Here is a 24,328-nt window from a genome sequence, read left to right on the forward strand (position 1 = left end):
ATTTCCTTCCCTTCTCCAGCTTCCCCCAGGCAGTCTCCACCTTTGCTGCATTGACTCCACTTCTCTGCACGCCGGGCCATAGAGTCTGCTGAGGGAGTACTGGGGTTGGTGTGTAAATTTGCCAATAGGAGGTCCTTAGGCAAAGGGTAAACATGACTTCCCCTTCACATGGATGTCCTCTTCAGTCTGCACGCTGCGGGGCTGGGATGAAGCTGCCATGGTCTCTCCTCTGTGGTAGCGTGCTGCACTCCCAGCTCTGAAGAGAGCGGTTACATTTTATGGACCATTTAGCTTCCCAGTGGTGATCCTAATTCTTCACAGCATATATGTGCCATTTCTTGGTTATTAAAAAGACCCCTGAAAGGGAGCTGCCCTCTGAGCTAGTGCTCTTCCATGCAGTTAATTATGGGAGGGTTTTGCTTATATCATGAGGTTTAATATCTCCAAACTCTCTCTGTTCTAGGAAGATGAATTAACACCCATCTCTCCTTGCTGCTACAGAGAATGACCCTTGTGCTTTGTCTCTGAGGAGAGCGGGAGGAAGACTGTTCCTCTCCGGTGTAATACAAACCTTGAATTTCTCAAAAGCAAATCCACTAGCTTTCTGTGTGGAGATCAAGGGAACTCTAAAGGCTAGCTGGCCAGGTGTCTCTTTCATCTAGCTACACTTATACTGTGTGACACATCCGGTGCCAAAATAGCTTCTGTTCCTTAGGGGCCCGAGCAGGCTCCACGGTTACTGGGAAAGGGTGATTACCTTTGGCTGACAAGTTAGCCTAAGGAAGGATCACAGCTGTTACATAGCAGGTACGAGATGGATGGAGGTGGTTAAGGGAGGTTCTCAGCATGTCCGTGTGATGTGTGCATGGTAGCAGGGGAAACAAATCATTAGGCTGTATATTTCAGGCGTGGGGAAGCTGCCAAGGTCCCCTGGCATTGTAAAATGCCAGGCAGAATGCAGCGGTGTGATGTAGCTGGTGAGGCCAGGCTGAAGAAATGCACAGCACTGGGTTGGTGTGAATGGATCAGTGCGTGCACATGCACTGAGGTTGTGTGGGATTTCATCGCAGGGTTATCGTGCTTACCGAGAACAGTCTCATGGCATGGCCACATTAAAAGAAATTAGAGCTTAAAAGGAGAGTGTGACGTCATCAATAGCTAAAGTTCCCTTTGGTGGCTGTGGGCCGGAAGCACATGAAGAGTTTAAGGAGATCTAACCCTGTCAGGTTTAGGGTGGGTTTGCGTAAGGGGGAAATTCCCATCTGTGGGGCCAGGGTGTCAGACGACTCTGACTTGCCACTTCCGAGATGTTCCCTTAGAACCTGGTAAGGGCTCTGTTGTAGAACCCAGAGGAGCAGAGAGTCTCTGGGTGCCTGATGGTCCCTTTTCGCTGCTGATTCTCTCTCACAGGCAGCCTCGGGCTGCCTGTCTCTTTGTTAAGAGAGTGACAGCGGTGTGACACTGTGAAAATAATTACTAACAAATCACAGTGCTGACTGCAAACAGCTCGCCGTCTTCAGAGGCCTGTCAGGGAGCATTAGATCAGGAGTGCAAGAGTTGCACAGCGGCTTGGGTGCTTGCGCTCAATGCGGGGCTCGGGAGAGAGTTCTCAGACTTTTCCCCCATCGTCCCTTCCCTCTCTCGCTCTTCCCATCCATCTCGTCTCCCTTGCCCATGGAGGGGTAAGCCTGCTAATGGCGCAGTCCCCTTGGGAGAGGCCAGGGCGGTACAACCAGGCTCGCGGGCTCAGTGACCCGGCACAGTGCAATGGGAGGCTGCTGGCAGGAAGTTCAGGCTGAGGTGTGCTGAAACTATTGAACTTTGCTCCTCGCTCTGCCTGGTGCCCAGAATACAAACGCCCTGTTGTCCTGTATGGAGTGGCTGGTTTGGCTCTGCAAGAGCCCCCCGGGCAGCTGGGGCCGTGTCAAGCTACGCTCCAAGGACTGCGTCTCTTCCTGTGTCCCCTCCCCCCGGTGCTCCCAAGAACACGGGGCAATGATTCTTATGGCCATGCATTTGTGTGCCCCTTTGATGGGTCCCTGCCCTGATGAGCTTACAATCTAGGTGAAAAAACATACAGGAGGGAGCGTGTGCACACCCGCCAGCTCTAGTCAGTGCGTGTGACTGACTGGGTATGTTTGGCAATGTGCTGTGGAGACTCCAGGAGTGGACAGGGTGCTTCTGAATTCTACTGTGCTATCCCCTGGTGATGCAAGGCGTATAAAATGAGAGCTGAGAGCAGAGGGGGATGGTTAGCAGGGGAAGAAGAGTGGAAGGAAGAGGGAGAAGGGTGTAGGAGACCAGGATTTGGGGCTGGTTTCTGGCTTCGTGGCCCAGGAGCACTGCAGAGGCTTTGCATGGTTCCACGGTGATCTGAAAGGTGGGCAACAGAGGAAAAGGCAGGGCCCTGGCAGACCCCTGCAGAAGGAGGGCAGGGGAGCAAGCAGCTTCTCTGAAGGCAGCATTACGAGTGGTTGGCAGGAGAGGGCAGAAGCTCAGGATGGAGAGTCTCTCAGACACCAAGGCGATGGTGACTCTTGCACAGAGTGGCTGAGAGGGATCAGGATGGAGGCCTGTAGGTTTAGCCACCATTGGGTACTCTAAGGTCCATCTCAGGGGTGGAGTGGATGAAGCTGGGCTGGAGGGGTTCCTGGAGGGCTTTAGAGGAGAGGAAGCTAAGTTGTTCGGTGAAGGGTCCCCTTGCGCTGGGAAGCGAAGGACCAGTCTGCACGCCGAGATTTCGCTGGCATAGCTATGTCTGTGTGGGGCGTGCAGAGGTGCGGTTTGTGAAGTGTGCCTAGTGTAGACGTGCTCACACCCATAAAACTGCACTTTTGCCAATGTAACTTTATTTGCTTGGGTGCGGGGGTGGAGGGGAGCGGGAATAAGCTGTACCACTGAAAGTGCAGGTTGCTGGTATAAAGCTGTATCCACATGAGGAGTGCTGGTACATAGTACTCCCAGTGTAGGCCTGGCCACCGGGAAGGGCCGGGAGAGCTGCTGCTGAGGCCGTGCAGCATCTCTCTGTGTCCCACCTGGTAGTACTGGAGATCCAGCAGCATCTGACATGCACACTTGGGCAGCCTTTGAAGAAGAGGGGAGTCCCACAAAAGCCTTCCTGTTGCCTAAAAGGGTAGCTCTCCTCTAGCGCTGTCGTCTGCTCCTCCTCCTCCCCCTTGTCGTCAGTGGCACTTCTGCACTGGTTAAAGAGCTGATTACACCAACAGGTGATTGCATGCTAATAACTAACGAATGCAGGAGAGGGGTGCATAGTGACAGGGAAAGCAGGGAGTGCTTTCGATCCCTGGTCTCTTGGCTGCAGCAGCCTGCTCCAGCAAGCAGCCCTCACCCCCATTCTGTCTCATTTACCCGAGTGATTTTTCTGGTTGTTCAAATCTGTAAATAACGTTGCTGACGTGTCTAGCTAGATGCAGAATGTGATGGTGGAGGGGGAGGTACAGCACTTGGAAAGGCCTCGCTCACCAACTCATACAATATTTATACAGGGCTGGGAGTCAGCTGCGGTGACCTCTGAGGTCACACAGTTAAACAGCTTCTGCACCCCCTTGCATTCTAATTGCTGCACTTGTCCTTTGCTCTGGAGAATTTGCCTGCTCTGTGTCTGGTGAAGCACATGCTAATGGCAGCCTGTTCCTGAGGTGGAGGAGCATTCTCTCTCTACAATGAAAGCCAAACTTGTTTACGCTCACGCAGATCTAAATTGGGGCTTAGCGCTTCCATGGAAAATCAGATTCAGACCTTGTTATCCGGGGGGGGGCAGGCTGCTCCGAACACAGCAGGCATGAGAGAATGCTGGTGTGGTAACCATGCTGAGAGCTTGCTTAGGTATCATGTTCTGCTTTGCCTCGGGGGTGTGTGAGTCTCTGTTTTTGTGCCTTCACACAGGAGAGAGTTTCCTTCTGCTGGATTTCTTTTCTCTCCCTCATGTTGCTCCAGCTGAAGTCAGGGAGGGGGCACAGATGTTGGTCAGGAGGAGAAAGCTTGGGTTGGCAGTGGAGATGAGCTTGCTGTGCATTTTGGTGCTGGAGGGGCAAGGACACCAGAAGAGGGTCTTTGTCTCTTGGGTTCAGACCACGGGACTGCCCTGCAAATGGATGCAAAAGAAGAAACTCTTCTGTGGTAGGTAAATAACATGTTGCTGTGAGGAGAGGAGGGCAGGGCAGGTGCGTGCGCCAGGCAGGGGAACTCTGTGTTTAAGGGGCAGAAATTTCCCCATCCCTTCAGTGAGCAGCTGGGAATCTGTTGAGCAGTCCACTGTTGAGAGGTGGTCCCCATTGATGCTCTCCCTAGAGGGGAGATTCTTTCCAATTGACATTGAGATCCACAAGCTGAGCAGCATGAGGAAGCCCAAAGAGACTGTGCAGTCCACCTGCCTTAATTGGAAGAGCTGTCATGAATTTTCTGATGTCACTTTTCCTGTGGGGCTCCTCGTGCGCCTTGGGGACTCAGTGTTAAGTGTCTGCCGAGGGAGAGCTGTAAAATTTCAATATGAACCATTCAGCCCCAGGCCCACATGCGGCAGGGCTGCAAAGCTCCGGACCCTATCGTCAGAAACGTAAAGCACTGCAGGAAAGTCTGCTGGTCCAGTGACCCAGCTGGCTGCCCACATTCCTTAACCTGCCGTGTTGAGTTTAGAGGCCCCCTTCGTGGCAGAGAACTGGCTGCTCTTAGATTGGGGGGCTAATGGTACTTACATTATATTATTAGAGCCACCACCAAAATTGGGCCCAGTTGTTGTAAGCACTCTGACTCCCACTCTGAGTCCCTGCCCCAAAGAGATTACAGGCTACAAGACCGGCAAAAGGTGGGAAGGAAAAGAGAGACCGAGAAAGAAGGGAAATGACTTGCTGACAGTCACCCAGAAGGTGATGAAATTTGCAGAGCTGGACTTCAGTACAAACTTTTTCCAAACACCGTGCGTTGGTTCATGCCTCTAGGTCAGATGCTGCCATTGGCGATGCTGTTCTGTCTTCAGTATTAGCAATGGCTCTCCCTATGGGGATGCTGTTCGGGAGTCACCTGAAGTGGGTCACCCATAGGGACACGGAGGAGGAAAAGGACCTTGGAGTATTGGTTGATCATAGGTTGACTATGAGCTGCCAATGTGATATGGCTGTGAAAAAAGCTAATGTCGTCTTGGGATGCATCAGGAGAGGTATTTCCAGTAGGGATAAGGAGGTTTTAGTACCGTTATATAAGGCACTGGTGAGACCTCACCTGGAATACTGTGTGCAGTTCTGGTCTCCCATGTTTAAGAAGGATGAATTCAAACTGGAACAGGTACAGAGAAGGGCTACTAGGATGATCCGAGGAATGGAAAACTTGTCTTATGAAAGGAGACTCAGGGAGCTTGGCTTGTTTAGCCTAACTAAAAGAAGGTTGAGGGGAGATATGATTGCTCTCTATAAATATATCAGAGGGATAAATACCAGAGAGGGAGAGGAATTATTTAAACTCAATACCAATGTGGACACAAGAACAAATGGATATAAACTGGCCACTAGGAAATTTAGATTAGAAATTAGACGAAGGTTTCTAACCATCAGAGGAGTGAAGTTTTGGAATAGCCTTCCGAGGGAAGTAGTGGGGGCAAAAGATCTATCTTGCTTTAAGATTAAACTCGATAAGTTTATGGAGGAGATGGTATGATGGGATAACATGGTTTTGGTAATTAAATATTCATGGTAAATAGGCCCAATGGCCTGTGATGGGTTTTTAGATGGGGTAAGATCCAAGTTACCCGGGAAAGAATTTTCTGTAGTATCTGGCTGATGAATCTTGCCCATATGCTCAGGGTTTAGCTGATCGCCATATTTGGGGTCGGGAAGGAATTTTCCTCCAGGGCAGATTGGAAGGCCCTGGAGGTTTTTCGCCTTCCTCTGTAGCATGGGGCACGGGTCACTTGCTGGAGGATTCTCTGCTCCTTGAGGTCTTCAAACTACAATTTGAGGACTTCAATAGCACAGATATAGGTGTGAGGTCTTTTTTAGGAGTGGTGGGTGAAATTCTGTGGCCTGCATTGTGCAGGAGGTCAGACTAGATGATCATAATGGTCCCTTCTGACCTAAATATCTATGAATCTATGACACCACTTGAAGAAGGTGCGGTTACTCACCTTGTGCAGTAACTGGAGTTCTTCAAGATGTGTGTCCCTATGGGTGCTCCATTTCCCTCCCTCCTTCCCCTCTGCTCCAGCATTTTCTCTCGTGAGTCTTAGTGGTAGAGAAGGAACGGAGGGCGGTTCACCCATGCAGCTCTCTATCCCTGCCATGGGGCATGAGGATTCCTAGAGCGCATGCGTGGGCTGAACGGCCACTTGTACCGAAAATCACTGGGTGCCTGAAGCGGAGCACCCATGGGGACACGCATCTCGAAGAGCTCCAGTTCCTTCTCCTTTGAAACCCCTGCACATTCCTTCATTGATCTGGAAGGGTGCAAAGCCTCTGCTGTCACCGGAGCAGGAACCTAGACCCATGGGAATGATATTGGTAAATGAAAACAAAAAGCCGCATTCTGATCTTGCTTCCACTAATACCTCACTGACTTCAAGTGGAGTTATTCCTGATTCATCCCAGCGTACCAGGAAGCAGAATTAGGCCCAGCATATAGAGCTGTGACTCTCCTGAAGAGAACCTGCTGAGCGTTAGCACATCGATTTATTGTAGCATCGCGTGAACACAATTGTTGATAAACGTTCACCTCTTGAAGGCTGAATCCCTGCTGTGTTGCAGCCCTACTTTCAATTTTGAGATCGCGTCTCAGCTCGACTCTAGACAGGGCGAATACCAACACAGAGCCGGATCCTGCTGGGTGCCTTCAACTCTCATTAGATCGAATAGCAGCTGCGGGCACTCAGCTTTTCAGGACTAGGCTGAAAGCTAATGAGTATAATGGTGACTTCTAGAGCTGCTGCCTTGGTGCTGTAGCAGAATTGTTTTTCTTGTGCGTGAATCACATTCGTTCTCTGCCGGAGCTAACCACCTTATTCATTTGCCTGGTGCTTGGAGTGTTTGACTGTCAGGTGCCTCCCAAACTCCTTTGTCCCAAGCAGAAGTTGAGGGGGCAAGGGTATTGCCATAAAGGTGAGAGATGGCAACTACCTATGAAACTGTTAGATTCATGCAGGACGGCTCCCTAAGAGGCGTCTTGTCCAGGGCAGTCTTTAAGAGTCCCAAGCATGGGAATTACAGCCTGTCCCTCAGGCCATTCTGGCAGAAATGTACCTTGCATATGCAGAAAAATTGCTTCTAAAACAAGCTGTGCAGAGGAAAGGATGGTTCTGAACGTGAAGGTACTAGAATAATTGCTTAGGTCTGGGCTTGTTGGCCTCATTACACTAATTCAGTTAAAGATTAAGGGAAAACAATAACACACTCCAGTGAGTGGGGTTGTATGGGAATAGCTTCCCTTCTCAGGCACAAGGCTTATGATCTTGTGCATCACCACACCTCCCAGGGCCGTGCAGATCCACTGGTGTCTCCGCACGCCTTGTTGTGTGCTCTTCCTTGCATGTTGCCTCTTGTCTCTTATTACTAATGGAGCATGGATGCCTTTTAGCTGCTGGTCAGCCCTCATTAATATCTGGAAGTGACAGGTTGACATTTGTAAGGAAGACTTTCAGTGACCTTCGTGTTGTGTGTGTAATACCGGGCTCTGACTCCTTTACCATGCTGGTGCCTCAGGAATGAGTCCCATCCCTTTTCAAAGGGGCAAATCACTCTTTAACCCCTTCATGGCTGCCAGAACGTACGTGTCTGTCTGTCTCCCTAGCTGTTCCCTACAGAACGTCCAGTCAAGGGAACGGCGTGTCTGTCTGTCCTGGCACGCATCCGTCTGTCTGGTTGAGGGGGTTACTGGTACACCGGTACGGCAGTGTTCTGATCTAGTGCTTGCTCACAAGACGCTGGAAGCAGAATCGAGCGAAGCTTAGTGCTGGGGCTGATAGCAGGGAGAATGATCGGTGGCGCACCCACTGTGGTTGCGAGGCCTAAAGGAAATTCTTTAGGAACTAAGAAGCTGCTGTGATACTGTTAGACTATTAAGCCTGGTATTTCAGAGAGAACCTTACCTTCAGCATATGGCCTCAATCATGCACACCCTCTGTAGGTACCATGGCGATGGACGCTGCCTAAAAGCCCGGATAACTCCTCCCTGCAATCTGACACGATGCTCCCTCTGGCCTGGAGTACTCCATACTGGCCAGTAGCTGTGCTGCCTGGTTCTCTCTACGGTCGGCATCGGTGTGGTAAAGTGGAGGAGAGCGTGCTCTCCTGGGACCCTGGATTCTGCCGCCCCAGCCAGTTCAAGGAGCGCAGCTGCCGGCTCAGCAATGACATTTATTAACTGTGGGGCTTTGAAAAGGACCGTGAGGAGCCATAGCGGCAGGAGCATGTAACTCTCCTCCTCGCCTCAGCCCATCCGAGGCAGGGCTGCTGGGGCTGAAATTCATTAGTGTTCCCTGACAGCCGTCGAAGGCTCACACTGCCTGTTCCCACTTCCTTCCTCTCGTGTCCCTGCTTCCTGCACACTGATATTTAAAGCTGACTTGCGGCTTATAGGCGCGTTGCACTGACAGTGGAGAGAGCTGCGATGGTGGGAGGAAGGCCAGGGGCGGGTGAAGGCACTGTCTCTGGGTTGGGAGGAAAACAGAGTGCTTTTTGACACTCACAAGTGTATTGTCTTTCTACAGCGGCCGCTTGTGAATTTTAACTGCTGCTGCCTCTTGGGCTGTTTGGCGTGCAGACCGGAAAGGATCTGCCGCGTGCTTGGCGGGAGGATGGGAACTTGGCGCTAGCGTAGCACGGAGCACTCCTCTCCGGCAGGGACCAGTAAAGCAGGGGAGCTTCCACTCCTGGACGGGGAGCCCCATCCTTGTGATCGCTTGTCCCACGCCCATCGCTCTGAGAGGTCTGGTGAGCAGGATGTCCAGCTTCTGTGAATTTAACCAAGCTACACCTCTCTGAGCTCTGGGTTTATTTTGAACTGATTGTGGTTGTGATTGTCAGGGCCTTGCCCCGCTCTTCAAACGAGTCTCAGACATGGGTAACTGCTTCTGTGTTTACTCGTTGGAGCCTCACGGAAAGGAGCATGAATGGGCCAATTGCCCTGTTCTCCTTCTGCCTCTGTTCTGTTCCCAGGTGGTGCGTGTGTGTGGGGAGCTCCAGCTCTGCCCTTGGTAGTGAGTTTGTGTGTGGCTAATTTGACGACAGGTTTGTACCTGGGTTTGCTAGGCCCTTGCTGGCCCTGGGTGCTCTACCTGTCTGCAGGTGGGGCAGAAGACTACAGGAAGCAGCGGCATCCTAAGGGAATTTAGACTGTGTGCTTTAGACTCTGCCCAGTGAGTGTGCAAATAGCAAAGGGGGGTTCTGCATGCCTGGCGAGTCGTAGCTAGCTGTTTGTTTCATAGGTAGCTGGAAATAAACAAACCAGACTCTAGCCACCTCTGCTCTATACCGGTTAGCAAAATCCCGCTCCCAGTAGAACCCGGCGGAGGTGAAGTGCACTGCACCGCTACCTGTAGAAACACTTGATACTTGGTTTGGGTTGGGCATGAAGGTCGATCATCCCCATTGGCAGGGAAGAGTGTCGCTTGAACAGTGTAAGGGCTTCAAGGTTGGGTGAATCAGGAGCCTCTTACCCTGGATTAAAATAATAAATGTTTGGATGAATTTGACACACTGAGCTTTAGACACTGGTGGTCTGAACTATATTCTGTCTGTAGTTTCTGTTGTATACAATAAGAAAAGGAGTAACTTGTGGCACCTTAGAGACTAACCAATTTATTTGAGCATGAGCTTTCGTGAGCTACAGCTCACTTCATCGGATGCATACCGTGGAAACTGCAGCAGACTTTATATACACACAGAGATCATAAAACAATACCTCCTCCCACCCCACTGTCCTGCTGGTAATAGCTTATCTAAAGTGATCATCAAGTTGGGCCATTTCCAGCACAAATCCAGGTTTTCTCACCCTCCACCCCCCCCCCCCCACAAACTCACTCTTCTGCTGGTAATAGCCCATCCAAAGTGACAACTCTCTACACAATGTGCATGATAATCAAGGTGGGCCATTTCCTGCACAAATCCAGGTTCTCTCACCCCCTCACCCCCCTCCAAAAAACACAGGAGGTTACCAGCAGGATAGTGAGTTTGTGTGTGTGTTTTTTGGAGGGGGGTGAGGGGGTGAGAGAACCTGGATTTGTGCAGGAAATGGCCCACCTTGATTATCATGCACATTGTGTAGAGAGTTGTCACTTTGGATGGGCTATTACCAGCAGGAGAGTGAGTTTGTGTGTGGGGGGTGGAGGGTGAGAAAACCTGGATTTGTGCTGGAAATGGCCCAACTTGATGATCACTTTAGATAAGCTATTACCAGCAGGACAGTGGGGTGGGAGGAGGTATTGTTTTATGATCTCTGTGTGTATATAAAGTCTGCTGCAGTTCCACGGTATGCATCCGATGAAGTGAGCTGTAGCTCACGAAAGCTCATGCTCAAATAAATTGGTTAGTCTCTAAGGTGCCACAAGTCCTCCTTTTCTTTTTGCGAATACAGACTAACACGGCTGTTACTCTGAAACCTGTTGTATACAATGCTTTTCTCCACTTCTTGACCTCCTTTGTGCATGGTTATCAGCCACGGCAGTGTCCCTCCTGAGAGGAGGGTGCTTTTCAGTGAAGGGTGAGTGTTTTGTACAAAAAATGGAGAAGAATATTGTATCTGTTGAATCAGCAGAGGGAATTTAGTTCAGGATACAATTACGCAAGTGTCACAATCCATCTCCCTTTTATGGAATTATGATGTCACGGATGACAGCCCTGTGAGGTCATGACTTTTGCCTCTACACCTGGGATTGACTTTCACAGCACCTGTTGTCTCATAGGAAAGTATTGTTTCCTGGCTTCTTTGTGGTATGTTGTGCCAAAGGCCTGGGATACTCCATCTGTGCTGAAAGGCAGCCATGTGTGTTATCCCTGGACAGCTGAGCGTGAAGTCACCAAGGCTGTCCTCAGAACTCAGGCATGAGGGGAGAAGTTTCCAAGTCAGTGTGCCCAAGTTCACTAACTCTCGTCTACAAAGGAAAGTAGTTTATTTAAACTAGTTTAATTAAAATCAGTGCAAAGCCCCTTGTGTGGATACTCTTCTAAGAGGGGATTATTTTGATTTAGTTTAAACCTGTTTCCAGTCACCTTAAGATAAATCAGAACAGGGTGGATAAAAATGGATGAACTTTTTGGAAAAAAATAGGGTTTTTCTTATTTTGTTTAAGTTATAATAAGCTTTTCTTTTTAAAAATATACCTGTTTAAAATGAAATCTGAATGTAATGCAAAATATGTTAAGGCCTAAATTTATCTCTTAAAACATTTTAAATAAAAAAATAAATATGTCGAGTCCATGAGCTTCCATCAAAAACTTTGTGAAAGGCTGCTTTGCCATATAAAGAAAGAATCGGGAAAACATCTGACACCCGAGGTCAAGCTTTATAAATATGGCACAATAGTAGTAAATAAGCAATAGATCATTCACCGTTTTCTAACATACTAAAATGTACAGTTAATGAGCATCTGAAAATATTAAGCTATATAATTGCTTAATTTAATGTCTATCATTATAGTGCACCTTCCTAAGCAGCAAAAAGCTGTACCAAATCTAGTACACAGTCTCTATTTAGTTGTAAATCAGCATGTTTAAATGGCTGTATCGACCAATGAGAGCGCACCCTTTCTTTGGAGAGGTGTCAGGGCAGCAGCCGTGTTAGTCTGTATATGCAAAAGAAAAGGAGGACTTGTGGCACCTTAGAGACTAACCGATGCATTTGAGCATGAGCTTTCGTGAGCTACAGCTCACTTCATCGGATGCATTCCGAAAGCTTACACCCAAATACATTGGTTAGGCTCTAAGGTGCCACAAGTCCTCCTGTTCTTTCTTTAGAGAGTAACTGAAGTACAGATGGAAAAGTTGAAAAAAATCAATGGTTTAAATTGCTTTGAACCAAAATGAAATCACTATTAAATGTGGCGGTACTTCTCTCCCGAGGGTTTTGTTCTGGCCTAAGTAAATTGGTTTAAATTCACTCCTTTAGTTAAACTGGTGCAGCTTTCTAGTGTAAACAAGCCTTTAGCTGTATTTTAATAATCACAGCTCTCAGCACCCATTTCTCAGTCAGATGTAGCACCTTACCTATCCAAATATGTGGCTATTCTACCCCCACTGCACAATCTGTGTTGGGGGGCACCCAAATTTCCCCCCCTTGCCAGGTTTCTGAAGGGGCGGGTCTTGCATGGGACCATACTACTGCCCCTTCACCTTTTATACTGAAGAATGTCCACCAGAGATTTGGTGTCTCAGCATGCAGCTCTCTGTCTTCACCTGAGCAGCCACCTTCTGATCAAGATGGAACAATGCATCCTGGGAGCTGTAGGCTTAGACTGCCCCTCTGCTAAAACTCGAGCTCTATGTTCTGCAAGGAGCCTTCAGTCCACGTTTTGATCACCCCTGCTTTAAACCGTGTGGCATTATTGGGAGGCATTTCCAGCCCCCGCTTCTCACGCTGTCACCCTGCTCTGGGTGCCCCCTGTCTTGTGCTGCTGTGCCCCATGTCGCTTAGATCAGCATTGCCAATTTCCCTCTGAGCTGAGAACGTTTGGGAGGGGACGCAGTCAAATGGGGAGTGGATTGCAAGGCTGGAGAAGGATGGTGAGAAGATGCTGCTGCCAACCCCTCCTGTCCCCAGTGCGCTGGGGCTTGGCAAGACTGTCATTAAAGTATTCTGCGTGTGTTACACAACAAGGCCTACAGTGCATGGTGGTTGTTTTTTTAAAGGCTGAGACCAGGTCCATAAAGAGCAAGATTTAATGTCTTTTTATCTTTCCTGAAGAGGGACTTGTTCTTCTAACTGGCTCAGTATCAGTACACCCTCTGTGTAGAAACTGGCCCAATTTCTTTGTCTTCTGACATCCTGAACCCAGATGCAGATGGACATGAACCAAGTCCAATTAGGCAGGAGACTCGGGCATTAATTTTTTATACACTAGGACCACCTGAGTGACTGAATTCAATTATCCATTCCCCTCCCTTCCCCCCCGTATTAATGTGGTGGCTCATAGCAGAGACTAAGGAACCTGTTGAAATGAGAAACCCCTATTTCTTGGCTTGACCCCCTGGCTAATTCGGGTTAATTGATATGCTATCGCACTGGTGACACATTTTATCTGCCTCTGTTTGTACAAGAGGATACAATAGTGGAGGAAGGACCAATCTGTGCCCTGCTCTAGCTCCCCAGACCGAGATAAAAGGTGTCACTCCTACGATAACGTCCTCGCCTCACGCGCCTTTATTGTTGCTCAATTTGCTATTATTTAATCCCATCTTTCTTTCTTTCAATACCCTTGGTCATATTTTAACTCCATGCCATCGCATAATGATGCCCTGCTAAATGTGTGCGGAGATAGGCGACTCCAGCTGACAGCCCTCCCTGATAACCAAATTCCTGCCCATCCATCACTCGCCTGTCCTCCTTAACTTAAGGGAAGTGATAACTAAAGCGTGGCTGTTTATCACCGGCGAGCTGTGCGCTTCTTACCGGCTTGGGGAGCTGGCTTCAGAGGGAGAAATAAAGCCATGTGACCTTGCCTGCCATTTGCATACGGCTCCTCTCTCAGCCCCATTTACTTAGCAGTGTACGAAGGAGCAGGGCTGTGGTGGAAAATGGAGCTCTTCTTGTGTGTCCAGGCTGCTTAGAAACGGTACAGAGCTGCTCCCACTGGCCAAAGCAAATCTGTGAGCTTGGCTGACTGAGGGCAATGTGCGCCGCATGTCCTTTCCGTGCATTTAAAATAGCTCTGTCCTGTAACCCTCACAACCCCAGGTACAGACCCCTCTGCCCCAGCCAGACGTGCGTTTTGAGAGCCATTGTGGTTTAACTGCAGGCATCTTGGCTGCTGAAAGGACAGCTCCCGTGTACACACATGTCTGTGCTAGCGTCGGGCTGGAAGATGCGGTTCAGAGCACAGTGAGTTTGTGCTCTGCACCGGGTATAGGTTGGGAAGGGAAAGCTGAAGGCTGGGGTGGACACTGCAGGCAGCCAGCATGCTGCTTAAGTGTTCAGTGACTTCACAGAATCAGTCTGCGTGTGTGTGAACTGGGGGGCCAGTTGACAAACCAGAAGGATCACACCAGTGCACGTGGATGCGTGTGTGCAGACTCCCTGGTTCGCAGGGCAGGCTGGGAGAGGGAGACTGCATCCTGCCCGCTCAGTTCACGCGGGGAAGGTGAGCTGCGCAGTCTGCCTGGTTCAGCGAACCTGGGTCGATGTGCTGGTGGAGGGCGCGGAGCTCACTGGGAGAGAATCCTGCTCTTACTGGAGCCGGCATGAGGCCCTAACCCATTTGGAAAGCAGGGAATCCTTCCCAGCTGTAACAGTAGAGTGTGGGCTCTGGCCAGCGGGTAGAGAACGGATCCGTGGTGTAACAATTTCAGTCCCTGGAGCTCACACAGCAGGGCTCTCTGCCTCCCTCTCGTGGCTGGAGCGCTGCTGCTTGTGAGCCAGCAGGCCCAGCCCCTTAGCTTGGGCCGTCGAGGCTCATGCTTTTGGATCCAGAGGTCCTGGGTCCGACCCCGCTGCTGATGTGTCTCAGTGCTCCACAAAGATGAGTCGGTGTCGCTGGTGCCAATTTACGGTTCGGCGAGCTGGAGCACGGAGAGGAGAAGAGAGGGTCCCCAGGCCATGTGGCAGATTGATGGGAGGGGCCAGATCTCCTGATTTCCAACCCCTTGGCCCCATTGTAGTGGAAACACTCTGGATACCATCTCATGGGGGGTTAGCCTGCAGGTAAGGCTGGCTAAGGAGAACTAGGCTGTTTCTTTATTATGGGCCAGATCCAAATCCTGGGAAAGTCCGTGGAGTCTTTCCATGTACTTTAACTGGGGATGGATTGGGCCCTCTGTGAGTTAATACCTCCTGGGCTAGAAGAAGGAACCTAGATTTTAGCAAGGTACCTGCTTGTTTACTACTGTAAAGCTCTTTAGTGGTTACATAGCAGCCGTCAGAAAGGTTGACAGGTATAGCTGCTAGACGGGTGCTTTGTTTGAGAGGGCTCCATTTCTTTCTGAAATCGCCTTTGATTTGGGAGCAAGTGGAAAACAGCGTCCTTCATGAAACAGATTCTCTGGAAATTGGGCTGCCGTTGGCCCTGTCTGATTGGCCCTCAGTGATGTCATGCCCAGGTCTGTAAAGCCTAGTGAAGTGCATGGCTCAGGCTGGTTTTAATGTGTGAATTCTATTACGTAATAGCAGTAAGTGACCCCGGGGGTATATTTCAGGGTAGCTGGTTCTAGCATCACACAAGCCATGCCCAGAGAGGAAGGGACGGCGTGTCTCACTGCTTAACCAGAAACTCGCCTTTATAATAACCCTTGTGCTGCCCTGGCAGTGCCTCCTCTTGACAAGCTCAGTGCTGCTGAAGGGGTTTCGGTTGGGTCTCTGTCTGGAGTAACTTTGGGCCTGGTCCAGAAAGGTGCTGCGTGCCCCCCACTCTGCACTTCTCAGGGTCAGGGCAGTGAGAGCGTATTCAGTTCTTGGCCATCGCTGGTGCTGGTGTGGGCAGGATGCTGTCTGGGAGCCTGCCTGACCTTGAATGGGTGCAAAGAGTGCACTATTGGCTGGTGTCCTCCCCAGATGTCTTCCAGCTTCCCTCGTTCATCTTCCCATGGATTTGCTGGCAGACCCCACATCCAAGGGTTTTCCCTGCAGCCCGTGTGCTGCCCTCCTGGCTCTCTTCTGGCTCTGAACCCCTCTACCTGTAATGCAGCTGCGGAATGCCAAGTCTCGTGTTAGCTACACAAGCAGTTTCGGGGATTGTGGTAATTACATGCACACGTGGATCTGATTAGTCTCTGTATTTATCTGGAATGTTTCTACTCTCCAATAAAAGAGCCTCTGTCCAGCGCTGTGGACAACTTCAACAGTAAACGAACAGGCCCACTGATTACCTCACGTCAGATCAAATCGAAAATAAATATAACTAACTTCCCTTCGTAATCCGCACGGAAGTCCCACGGCACTGCTGTCTAGCCATACCCAGTGCCTGCCTTCTCACAGGCGAGGGCAGGCCTTTCTGGTGCCCCGCAGGCGAACAAACCCAGGCTGTTGCAGATTGGAAGCAGCTTCTAAAGCCCTGTGGCCCTAATGCCCTTTGCGTGGCTCCCTCTCTCTTTTACCAGTGGGCTTCAGCTCCGGTGCCTCTGCTGCGGGTGTGTCAGGGGGAGAGGTGGTCTCTTAGGGGCTGGGCCGTGATCTAGCTGCACAATTACCTGAGCACATATTCGAACATCTGGGCCTAAAAATCTTGCTGTGTGGAAATCCATAGCACTTTCCTTTCCAGAGCCCTGGGCCGGCATTATTCCAGCTTACACACATGTACGCTGGGCCTGCAGCCCATAAAACAGCGTGGTAGGGGACGCCACGTAGGAAGTGTCTGAAAACTGTCTCCCCTGAGGCTTAGCTGGGTCACCTGTGTCCTGTGGCTTGGCAGTCACATTGTCTGTCAGGTCTCTTTTTGGCATGTAGGGTCGCTGGGGCAGGGAGCCGCCTTTCCTACGTTATTGGGGAGTACAGTTTGTGACAGCCCAGATGCTCCAGCCATGTTCTCCCCCGGGGGAGGGCTGAGCATAGTGCTGAAGGTACACACAACTCCCATGTGAAACGCCCACCCTCCTTGTTACAAACAGCCCACGTGAGGATAGTTTGGCAGCCTGCACACGTAACCGGCGCATAGCCAGGACCTAAGATTTCAGCTGAGTTCCAGCTTGCAGGAAGTGCTTGCCAAATGCTTGGGATCCTTCTGAAATGCAGCACATTTAAGTAGACTCAAGGATCTCGCTTTCTCCTCCTCCTCCTCAGCACCGAAGTGCTTAATAAAACTTGGAGTTTGTGTTGTCAGGGTGCAGTAATTGAATCGAACCTGCTCTCTCTCCTCTCTTACAGGTTACCAGGACAATGCCAATACTTAGGGCTGCCGGTTGCTGATTACTTCAAACAGTGGATTAATCTGAAAAAGGTACTTTTATGCAAACCGCCACTGTTCCCCCCCCATCCCCTCCTGCTCTCCCTTCCTCTTCTGCTCTTCAAGGTGGCGTTTAATAACTACTGCTGTTTTGCATTGAAATGAAGGAGTTATTTTCTCAGAGCGGCTGGGGCTGAGCGAGTCCTTCTCCAGCTCCGTATTGTATCTCCGCTAATAGAGTCTTACTGTACTTGATGGAATATGTTCTGCAGCTGTGGAGAATCCCGTTGCAGCAGGCCTAGCGCTGTCTATCTCTGTGCATAACAGCACAGCACTCGGGGGCACCTCTCTAGTGAAGGTTGTGTCAGCTTGTACGTTGCTTGCCCTGCGTTTTATATTCCAGGGGTTTCGAGTTCCTAGGATCAAATTCCCTCCAGGCTGAATCCTGGTTGGTAGTTCCTCAGCACAGGGAGCCTCGAAGTGCATATAGAGAAGCATTTAGTTCTACATTTCTTCTTTATGCACATTGTCAAAAAACAATTCCCCCTCTCCACCTCCTCCTCCCCCCGCCAAAAAACCCCTGTGACTAAGAAGGGCCTGCTCCACAGCTAATGCTCTGCACTTCCACACAAGAGACCCAGGTTTGATTCATTCCCTGTTGTGGGGCTTTCAAAGCGTCAGCAGCATCTTGCCTTGCTCTGTGGCGTTCCTTCTGGCTGATGGAGGACTGGCCTGGGTGGGGTCTGAAGGGAGTCCTGTCCCGGCCTCTCTCGCGGCAAGGAAAGGTGCTGTGATGCCAAAGCTGCCAAGTGGTGCAGATTGGAGGGTGATTGCCGGGGCTGTGAAAGGGGCAAGAGGGCCCTGGGGTGATAATTCCTTTAAAGGCTTTTGCATCACCGGGGCTTGATGTGCCATTGAATCGAACGGTTTTGGTTACTAGCCCTGTCCTGATAATTAGGGACTTGGTAAACAGAACTTGCATGAAAACAGCTCTGCAGAATTTGGTGTTTTACTTCGGCTTTTTGTTTTATTGTTTTAAATGACAACAGGAGTGACAGGCCGAGCAGCAGCAAAAGGACAGTTTGCATGATCTACTCCATCAAACAGGGTAGAACATGAACTTAACAAGGGATGCGGGCAGCACGTTCCCCATTGAACTTGTCAAGGGAATCTTGCATTCCCTGCTGTCAGAGCAAATCTTTTGGCTGATTGCTGGGCCTCTGTAAATGAAATCTGAAAGCACGTTGGGGCATTCTGCAGTTCAGTGACCATTAATGATCGCCATTTGAAGTTCACTAAACTTCTGGTGAATGGATAGCAGCTATATAACCAGCAGGTTGATTGGTTTAAAAAAAAAAAAAAAAAAAAAGAAGACCAAAACAAAAAAAACCCCAAACCCCACATGAAACCCTCTGCGCCATGATGTTCGATGTTAACTGGCTGAGCCCCAAGCTGTGCTCTGCCTCTTGGCCCTAAGACAGATAAATTATGGCTGTTTGCAGTAGTCCTAGGCTCCCTGGTTTAGCAGGTTAGGAGTCTGGGTTCATCATAATCCAGTTAGACATGCGGGCAAGGGCTTTTCATGGATCTTATTTCAGCTGATAGTCTAAGCCCTCACTGAGCACTATCAGCGAAGCAGCATAGCACAGGGCTACAGTGGGAGAGGGAGGGAAAGAATTGCTTAGCGTACCTCTCTCCCGGCTCTGCACTTTGCATCGAGGGCTCATGGGCTGGGATTGGGAGGCTGACTGCTGCCAGAGCCCCCTATGCAGGAGCTCATCTCTTTCAGGCTGTTTAGCAGAGAGTGCTCACTAGCTGGTCCCATTCGTCCTCAGCCCGACTGGGAGCTGACTCAGCTTGAGAGGGAAATGAGTTGCTGGTCCCTCTCCACGTGACTAAAAGTTCATCTCCTTGGGATCATTACTTAATAAACAGATGCTTCACCCCTTGGGGTGGCTCCTCTCTCAGCTCCCTGTTCTTGAGGGGTGTTCAAACACTGGCCTAGGTAAACATTTTGCCAAGGTGTGGCCTTCTCTAGTACTGCAGAGAGAGTATGGGGTAACCAAGGACCTGGATTTCCTCCCAGCTGCTCAGTTCTCCTGCAGTCCCCTGACACGTTCCTAGCCCCTCACATAGGAAGGCAGTGCATCTGTTGCGTAGGGGAATACCCTGGGCATAGGGAGACCTGGCTGTGACCTCAGGCAAGTCCCTTAATTCGTGAGTCATCTGCCTGCACCTATGACCTGATCCCCCAGAGGAAAATCTTGGTCAAGCTGCTGGGATTTATGTGAAATGGCCAGTCTCTAGGGCATGGCTCACGCAGAGACTCAGGTTTCAAATGTGAAGAAAACGATGTATTTGAGTTTATACAAAGTATGTAACTAGACCAGTCTTCCCCCTGCACGGGGAAACCTCTAGAATGGGCCTGCATTTGAGTTCATTGGTAATAGAAGACTACCGAATAAAAGGAATTACTGCCACAAACTTAAGTAAGCCCAAAGAGTGGGAGCATGTGACTTAAAAAATTACAAGCACATTTCAACGTCTGGGTGTGCGCATGGATACACAACTTTCAGCCCAAGCAGTTCCACTGGGCTTCAGTGCCGCTACTTCTGTGCCTCGACTTGGGCATGTGCCTTAGTAGCTTGCTGAAATGGGGCCACTGGCACTTTCTGATCACCGTCCCCCGTCCAGCAACCCTGTGATGCAAGTCCCGAAACCTCCCACTTACCAGTGGTGTCAGCCTGGGGTTACCATCTCTGCTTGGAAAGGCGTGAAGTTGGTTGATGAAAGTGCATGGACCATAGTAGTATAATAATTCTGCCAAAGGTGCCTTTATATACTGCTTCAAAATAACCGCCAGTCCGAAGTCCCAAGGTGTGTGTTGGGAGCAATTTCCTCCAGCACTGAGTACGTTTTTGGGATGGACTTAGTTTATTAGTGGTCTCTGGAAAAGGGTCTTAAATTGCATTGTGTATTGGGATGAGTTGAGTAAGAGAGACTGCACAGTACAGGACTCAGCAGCTGTGGTGGAACAAAACACAATGGAAAAGGAGGGGAGCATTGTCTTTTGCGTCAACAATGCCCCAAATTGACACACAATCTGTTAGTGGTGTTCTGTTTGCTTCGCCCAGTGAGCCATGCATCTTGCTCTGCAGAAGGTCCACGCTGTGTTTGCATGCTGCCTTTTTAAATGCAAACTGGGCCGCTGAGGCTGCTCTTCGGTCTCCAGCGTTTTGCTTAGATATCAAAGTCCCTCTGCTGACTCTGAAAGCAGCCTGGGAATTCGTTCACACACTCTGACCTTGTGTGCCCTACTGATGGTGTCGCAAATGAGGTCGCGTGTAGCAAGATGAGTTGTCCACCTGCCCATTCTTATCCCTCTGAACCAGCATATTTGTGATGCTCTCTCTCTGCACTGGTAGGAGACTCAGAGGAGCTAGTTTTAATTGAGAGCTTTAGTTTAACTTTATACATAGCAGGAAATTCTAATGCTTTACGTGTACGTTACAGACCGGCCTGACAGCGTGTGCTGTCAGAAGAACGAGCCGAGGTTTGGTTCTGAGGCTCGCTTCTCAGGCCAACAGAAGGGGTGGGCTGGGGCCTGGGTCACTGAGGCCCCATGCTTGTTGCTCCGTAGCAAACCCTTGTGTTTGAGGTACCAGCTGCGTTGGGGGACAGCTATTTCCTTTGGCTCTCCTCCACCAGGGAAGGTTGTTGGGATGCTGGGCCTTGGGATGGGCAGAGCTGTCTTGCGCTGAGGACAAAAGCCAAAGGAAAAATCGCTCCATGCATCTGAAAGCACTGACAGAAGTTTGACTCCCCCCCTCCCCCCCCCCCCGCCTGCTAATGTGTCCCCTCCACCAAGCCTAATCGCTGCTTGCTGACATTTGTAATGTCACTGAGCGATCTTGTATCTTTAGTGAACTGTCAATGCAGAGAGGACTCGGGGCAGGGAGTTTATCGCGCCCTTTGCTGTGATTAGATAAGTATTCAGGGAGGGCTGCCAAGGAGAGGGGCTTTATTAGAATGCGTCCGTATATCAGATAGCCCCTAAGCCCCCTCGCCAGAGAGAACCACTGAGCAGCGCTGTACCATCTACCCGCTTCCATTGTGCTTCTGTCTGAATCTTTTCTTCAACAGCAGAGGTTCGGTGGGTCAGGGTTAAGCTGCCGTAACGGAGCTGTGTACTCCCAGCTGGGAGCTCCGGACTGCAATAGCGGAGGGTGCTTGCAGACCAGGGTTGAGGGGTATTGGGGTAGCTGTGCGTGGCTGGGGCCCAGGAGTGGAATAGGAAGAGGGGCTGCGGGTTAGGGCTGAAGTACACTGGCAGAGCTGGGTGTAGCAAAGCTTTGCATGTCTCTTTCACCTCAGCGCCAAATTGTACCCAGAATAAATACAACCAAGTTTATTGACCATAGTCTGCAGTGTGTCTTTTGTGCTTACATAGTGCTTTCCATCTTTAGATCTCAAATCCCGTTATGAAGGTTGTGGATGTATCATGTTACAGCTGAGGCTGAGAGGTGAAGTGACTTGCCCAGGGTCACACAGTGAGTCAGTAGTGAGGCAGACTAGGCCAGCTGGCTCCCAGCCCTCCGCTCGCTCCATTAGACCAGTGGTTCTCAAAATTATTTGATGGCACCCCCCTTCTCAGTGTCGGTAGTAGCTCACACACACGCACCCCCACCACACTAGTACATACATTAATATATGCAGCAGGGGTGCTTCACTTGAATCAGTTTTCACTTCTTTGTTTTTCTGAATTGGGTTTTTTTTCTGTTGCACAAATGGGCCAACGATCCATTGTCATAAGAGCAAAAGCAAAACTGCAATTGTGGCGTGCTTACAATTAAATGTGCACCCCGTGTCGTAGCAAACAGATTTTTAACATACAGATGGCAATGACTTTGTATAAGGCTATGCCAGCTTAACAGAAATCCCTCAAAACGCCCGGCGTCATCTAGAGGCAAATGCACAGCGCCAGCTGACGACCTGAGGTGTCTGGAGCAGTGATTCTCAAACTTTCCAGACTACTGCACCCCTTTTAGGAGGCTGATTTGTCTTGCGTACCCCCAAGTTTCAGCTCACTTAAAACCCACTTGCTTACAAAATCAGACATAAAAATAAAAAATTGTCACAGCACCCTATTACTGACAAATTTGCTGACTTTCTCATTTTTACCATGTAATTATAAAATAAATCGTGACACCCCCCCCAGGTTGAAAAACACTGATATAGTACATAGAACAGTAGAAACAAGTCATTGTTAAGACTTTGATTGTGTCATGGAAGTCACGGAATCCGTGGCTTCCAGAGACCTCCGTGACATTTTCTGCACAAGGGCTGGAGCTGTCAGCAGGCAGCCCCGCAGCTCTCAGCCGCAGCTGGTGGCGGGCCCCCAGCAGCTCCTCGTCGCAGGGCAGCAGGGGGACCCTGCAGCTCCCAGCCCCGGTGGGTGGTGGGAGCCCCCTTGCAGCTGCCCAGCCCTCGCGGACGGCGGGAGCTCCCCAGCAGCGGCCCAGGCATGGGGGACCCCAGAGCCCCCAACCACTGTGGGTGCTGGACCCTCCTCCCTCCCCCATTTTGTCAGGGATATTTTTAGTAAAAATCATGGACAGGTCATGGGCTTCCATGAATTTTTGTTTGTTGCCAGTGATCTCTCCCTGATTTTTTACTAAAAATATCTGTGACGACAATCTGAGCCTTAGTCATTGTCTGTATGCAATTTTAGTTTGTACTGACTTTGATGGTGCTTCTCACGTAGCCTGTTGTAAAACTGGGCAAATCTCTAGATGAGTTGATGTACCCCCTGGAAGACCTTGGCGTACCCCGGTTGAGAACTACTGGTCTGGAGGAATCAGCGTTGCTAGTTATTCATTGCTGTGGGTAAAATGTGTGCAGTAAGTTACTGCCCCTAAGGCTGCTCACGCCCTCTGCCCCCACCCCCCAAATACATTCCGCGCCCCCCCCTCAGTGTGAAAACCTCTGCACTAGACTACTGCTGCCCTACCCAGCAAGCTAGAATCAAATTATTTTCCAAAGAGTATCATCAGTTAGCTTAGACTGTAATAAAAATCATTCTGTATGTAGTATTTATTGTAACACGAGGGAAGGCTTTTGCTTAGGCTTGCCCCCTGCTCCTTTCTCAGGCTTTGTGGTTTCTCATGACAACTCCTGTTTAGGTTAGTGATCTGCTAGGTCAGATCGGGCGTCCTGTCCATGGTAAACCTCCATGTTAAGGATTTAGAGCCAGGGGCATGCTAGGCTGCAACTCAGTGTCTCTTGAGATGTAAGGGTAACAAAGGACTTGTTCTAGAAATGGAAAGACAGCATTAATAAAGGGCAGCCAACAGCCTGACACCGCAGTGAGTTAATGCTGCCTGAAGGGGTAAAAGCTTGTACAAATACATCAAAAGAGGGTGTAGTCCAAGAGAAAAAGGAGACCCAGCTATTTGTGGGGAGGGTTGAAGTTAATGATGAGTCTGAAATGTGTGATCACTCAGGTACTCTTTAAAAACTGGCTTGAGCAAGAACAACAGTCGAGAAAGAGGCATGGACAATTCAGAAGGTAATGAAGGCCATAGCAACATAACTGTGGTTTGAGAACAGGTAGGACAGTACTTGGCCCTGCTGGATCTGAGAGTCCCCAGTTAAGGTTGCAGAAGCTATTCCTCGGTGTACACTGACATATGCTGACTTCTCGTCGCTCTTGTAAAGCGCAAAGACTTATCGGGAAGCGTTTTCTCTTGTGTGGCTAGTGAGTTTTCCTTGGACTGTTTTTATTTTCTCTTCCAAAAATCTCCCTTGTCATGGCGCTAAACCTCCCTGCGGACAAAGCTTTGAGCTTGTTTTGTGAAGAAATGTGAACGTTCCCAGGTGGTGATGAGATGTCCCGAGACGCTATAGTAGCAGGTGCTTTAGAAATATGCTTGGGGTGAGATCCTGGCCCCATGGAAACCAATTGGAGTTTTACCTTTGCCTTCGGTGGGGGCAGGATTTTTAACCCCCTTCGCTTTTGAACCCCTTCCTCTGGAGATGCGTCTCAGCTTGTTCTAATGATGATCTCCTGCAAGGGTTGTGACGTGTTCCAGGCACCTCCCCATTGTAGTATCCGCCAATCTGAGTAGCTGCAGCCTCCTGCTTTGCTGGAGAGGTTTGTGAAGGGGCGCTGATTCCCTCTTTGGGACTGCCTCACCCTAATCCTGTGAGGAAGAAACAAAGAGCAGGTGGCTGTGAAGGGATAACAGTCTGAGGCTTAGCACTGTAGAAACAGAAAATTCCCCTATCAGATTCCGTCAACCT

The 24,328-nt window shown here is 49.9% G+C and overlaps 1 protein-coding gene across 4 annotated transcripts in view; it reads left to right on the forward strand.

The window, feature by feature from the left end:
• Nucleotides 1-24,328, forward strand: part of ERI3 (ERI1 exoribonuclease family member 3) — a 247,253-nt gene that overhangs the window by 69,649 nt on the left and 153,276 nt on the right. For all 4 annotated transcript variants that reach the window (XM_073357948.1, XM_073357949.1, XM_073357951.1 and 1 more), the window contains exon 6: nt 17,008-17,080. In XM_073357948.1, the coding sequence (XP_073214049.1) occupies nt 17,008-17,080 (73 nt within the window). The remainder of the gene's footprint in view (nt 1-17,007; nt 17,081-24,328) is intronic.

This window comes from Lepidochelys kempii, chromosome 8, assembly GCF_965140265.1.
Source record: "Lepidochelys kempii isolate rLepKem1 chromosome 8, rLepKem1.hap2, whole genome shotgun sequence".
NCBI classification, from domain to species: Eukaryota; Metazoa; Chordata; order Testudines; family Cheloniidae; genus Lepidochelys; species Lepidochelys kempii.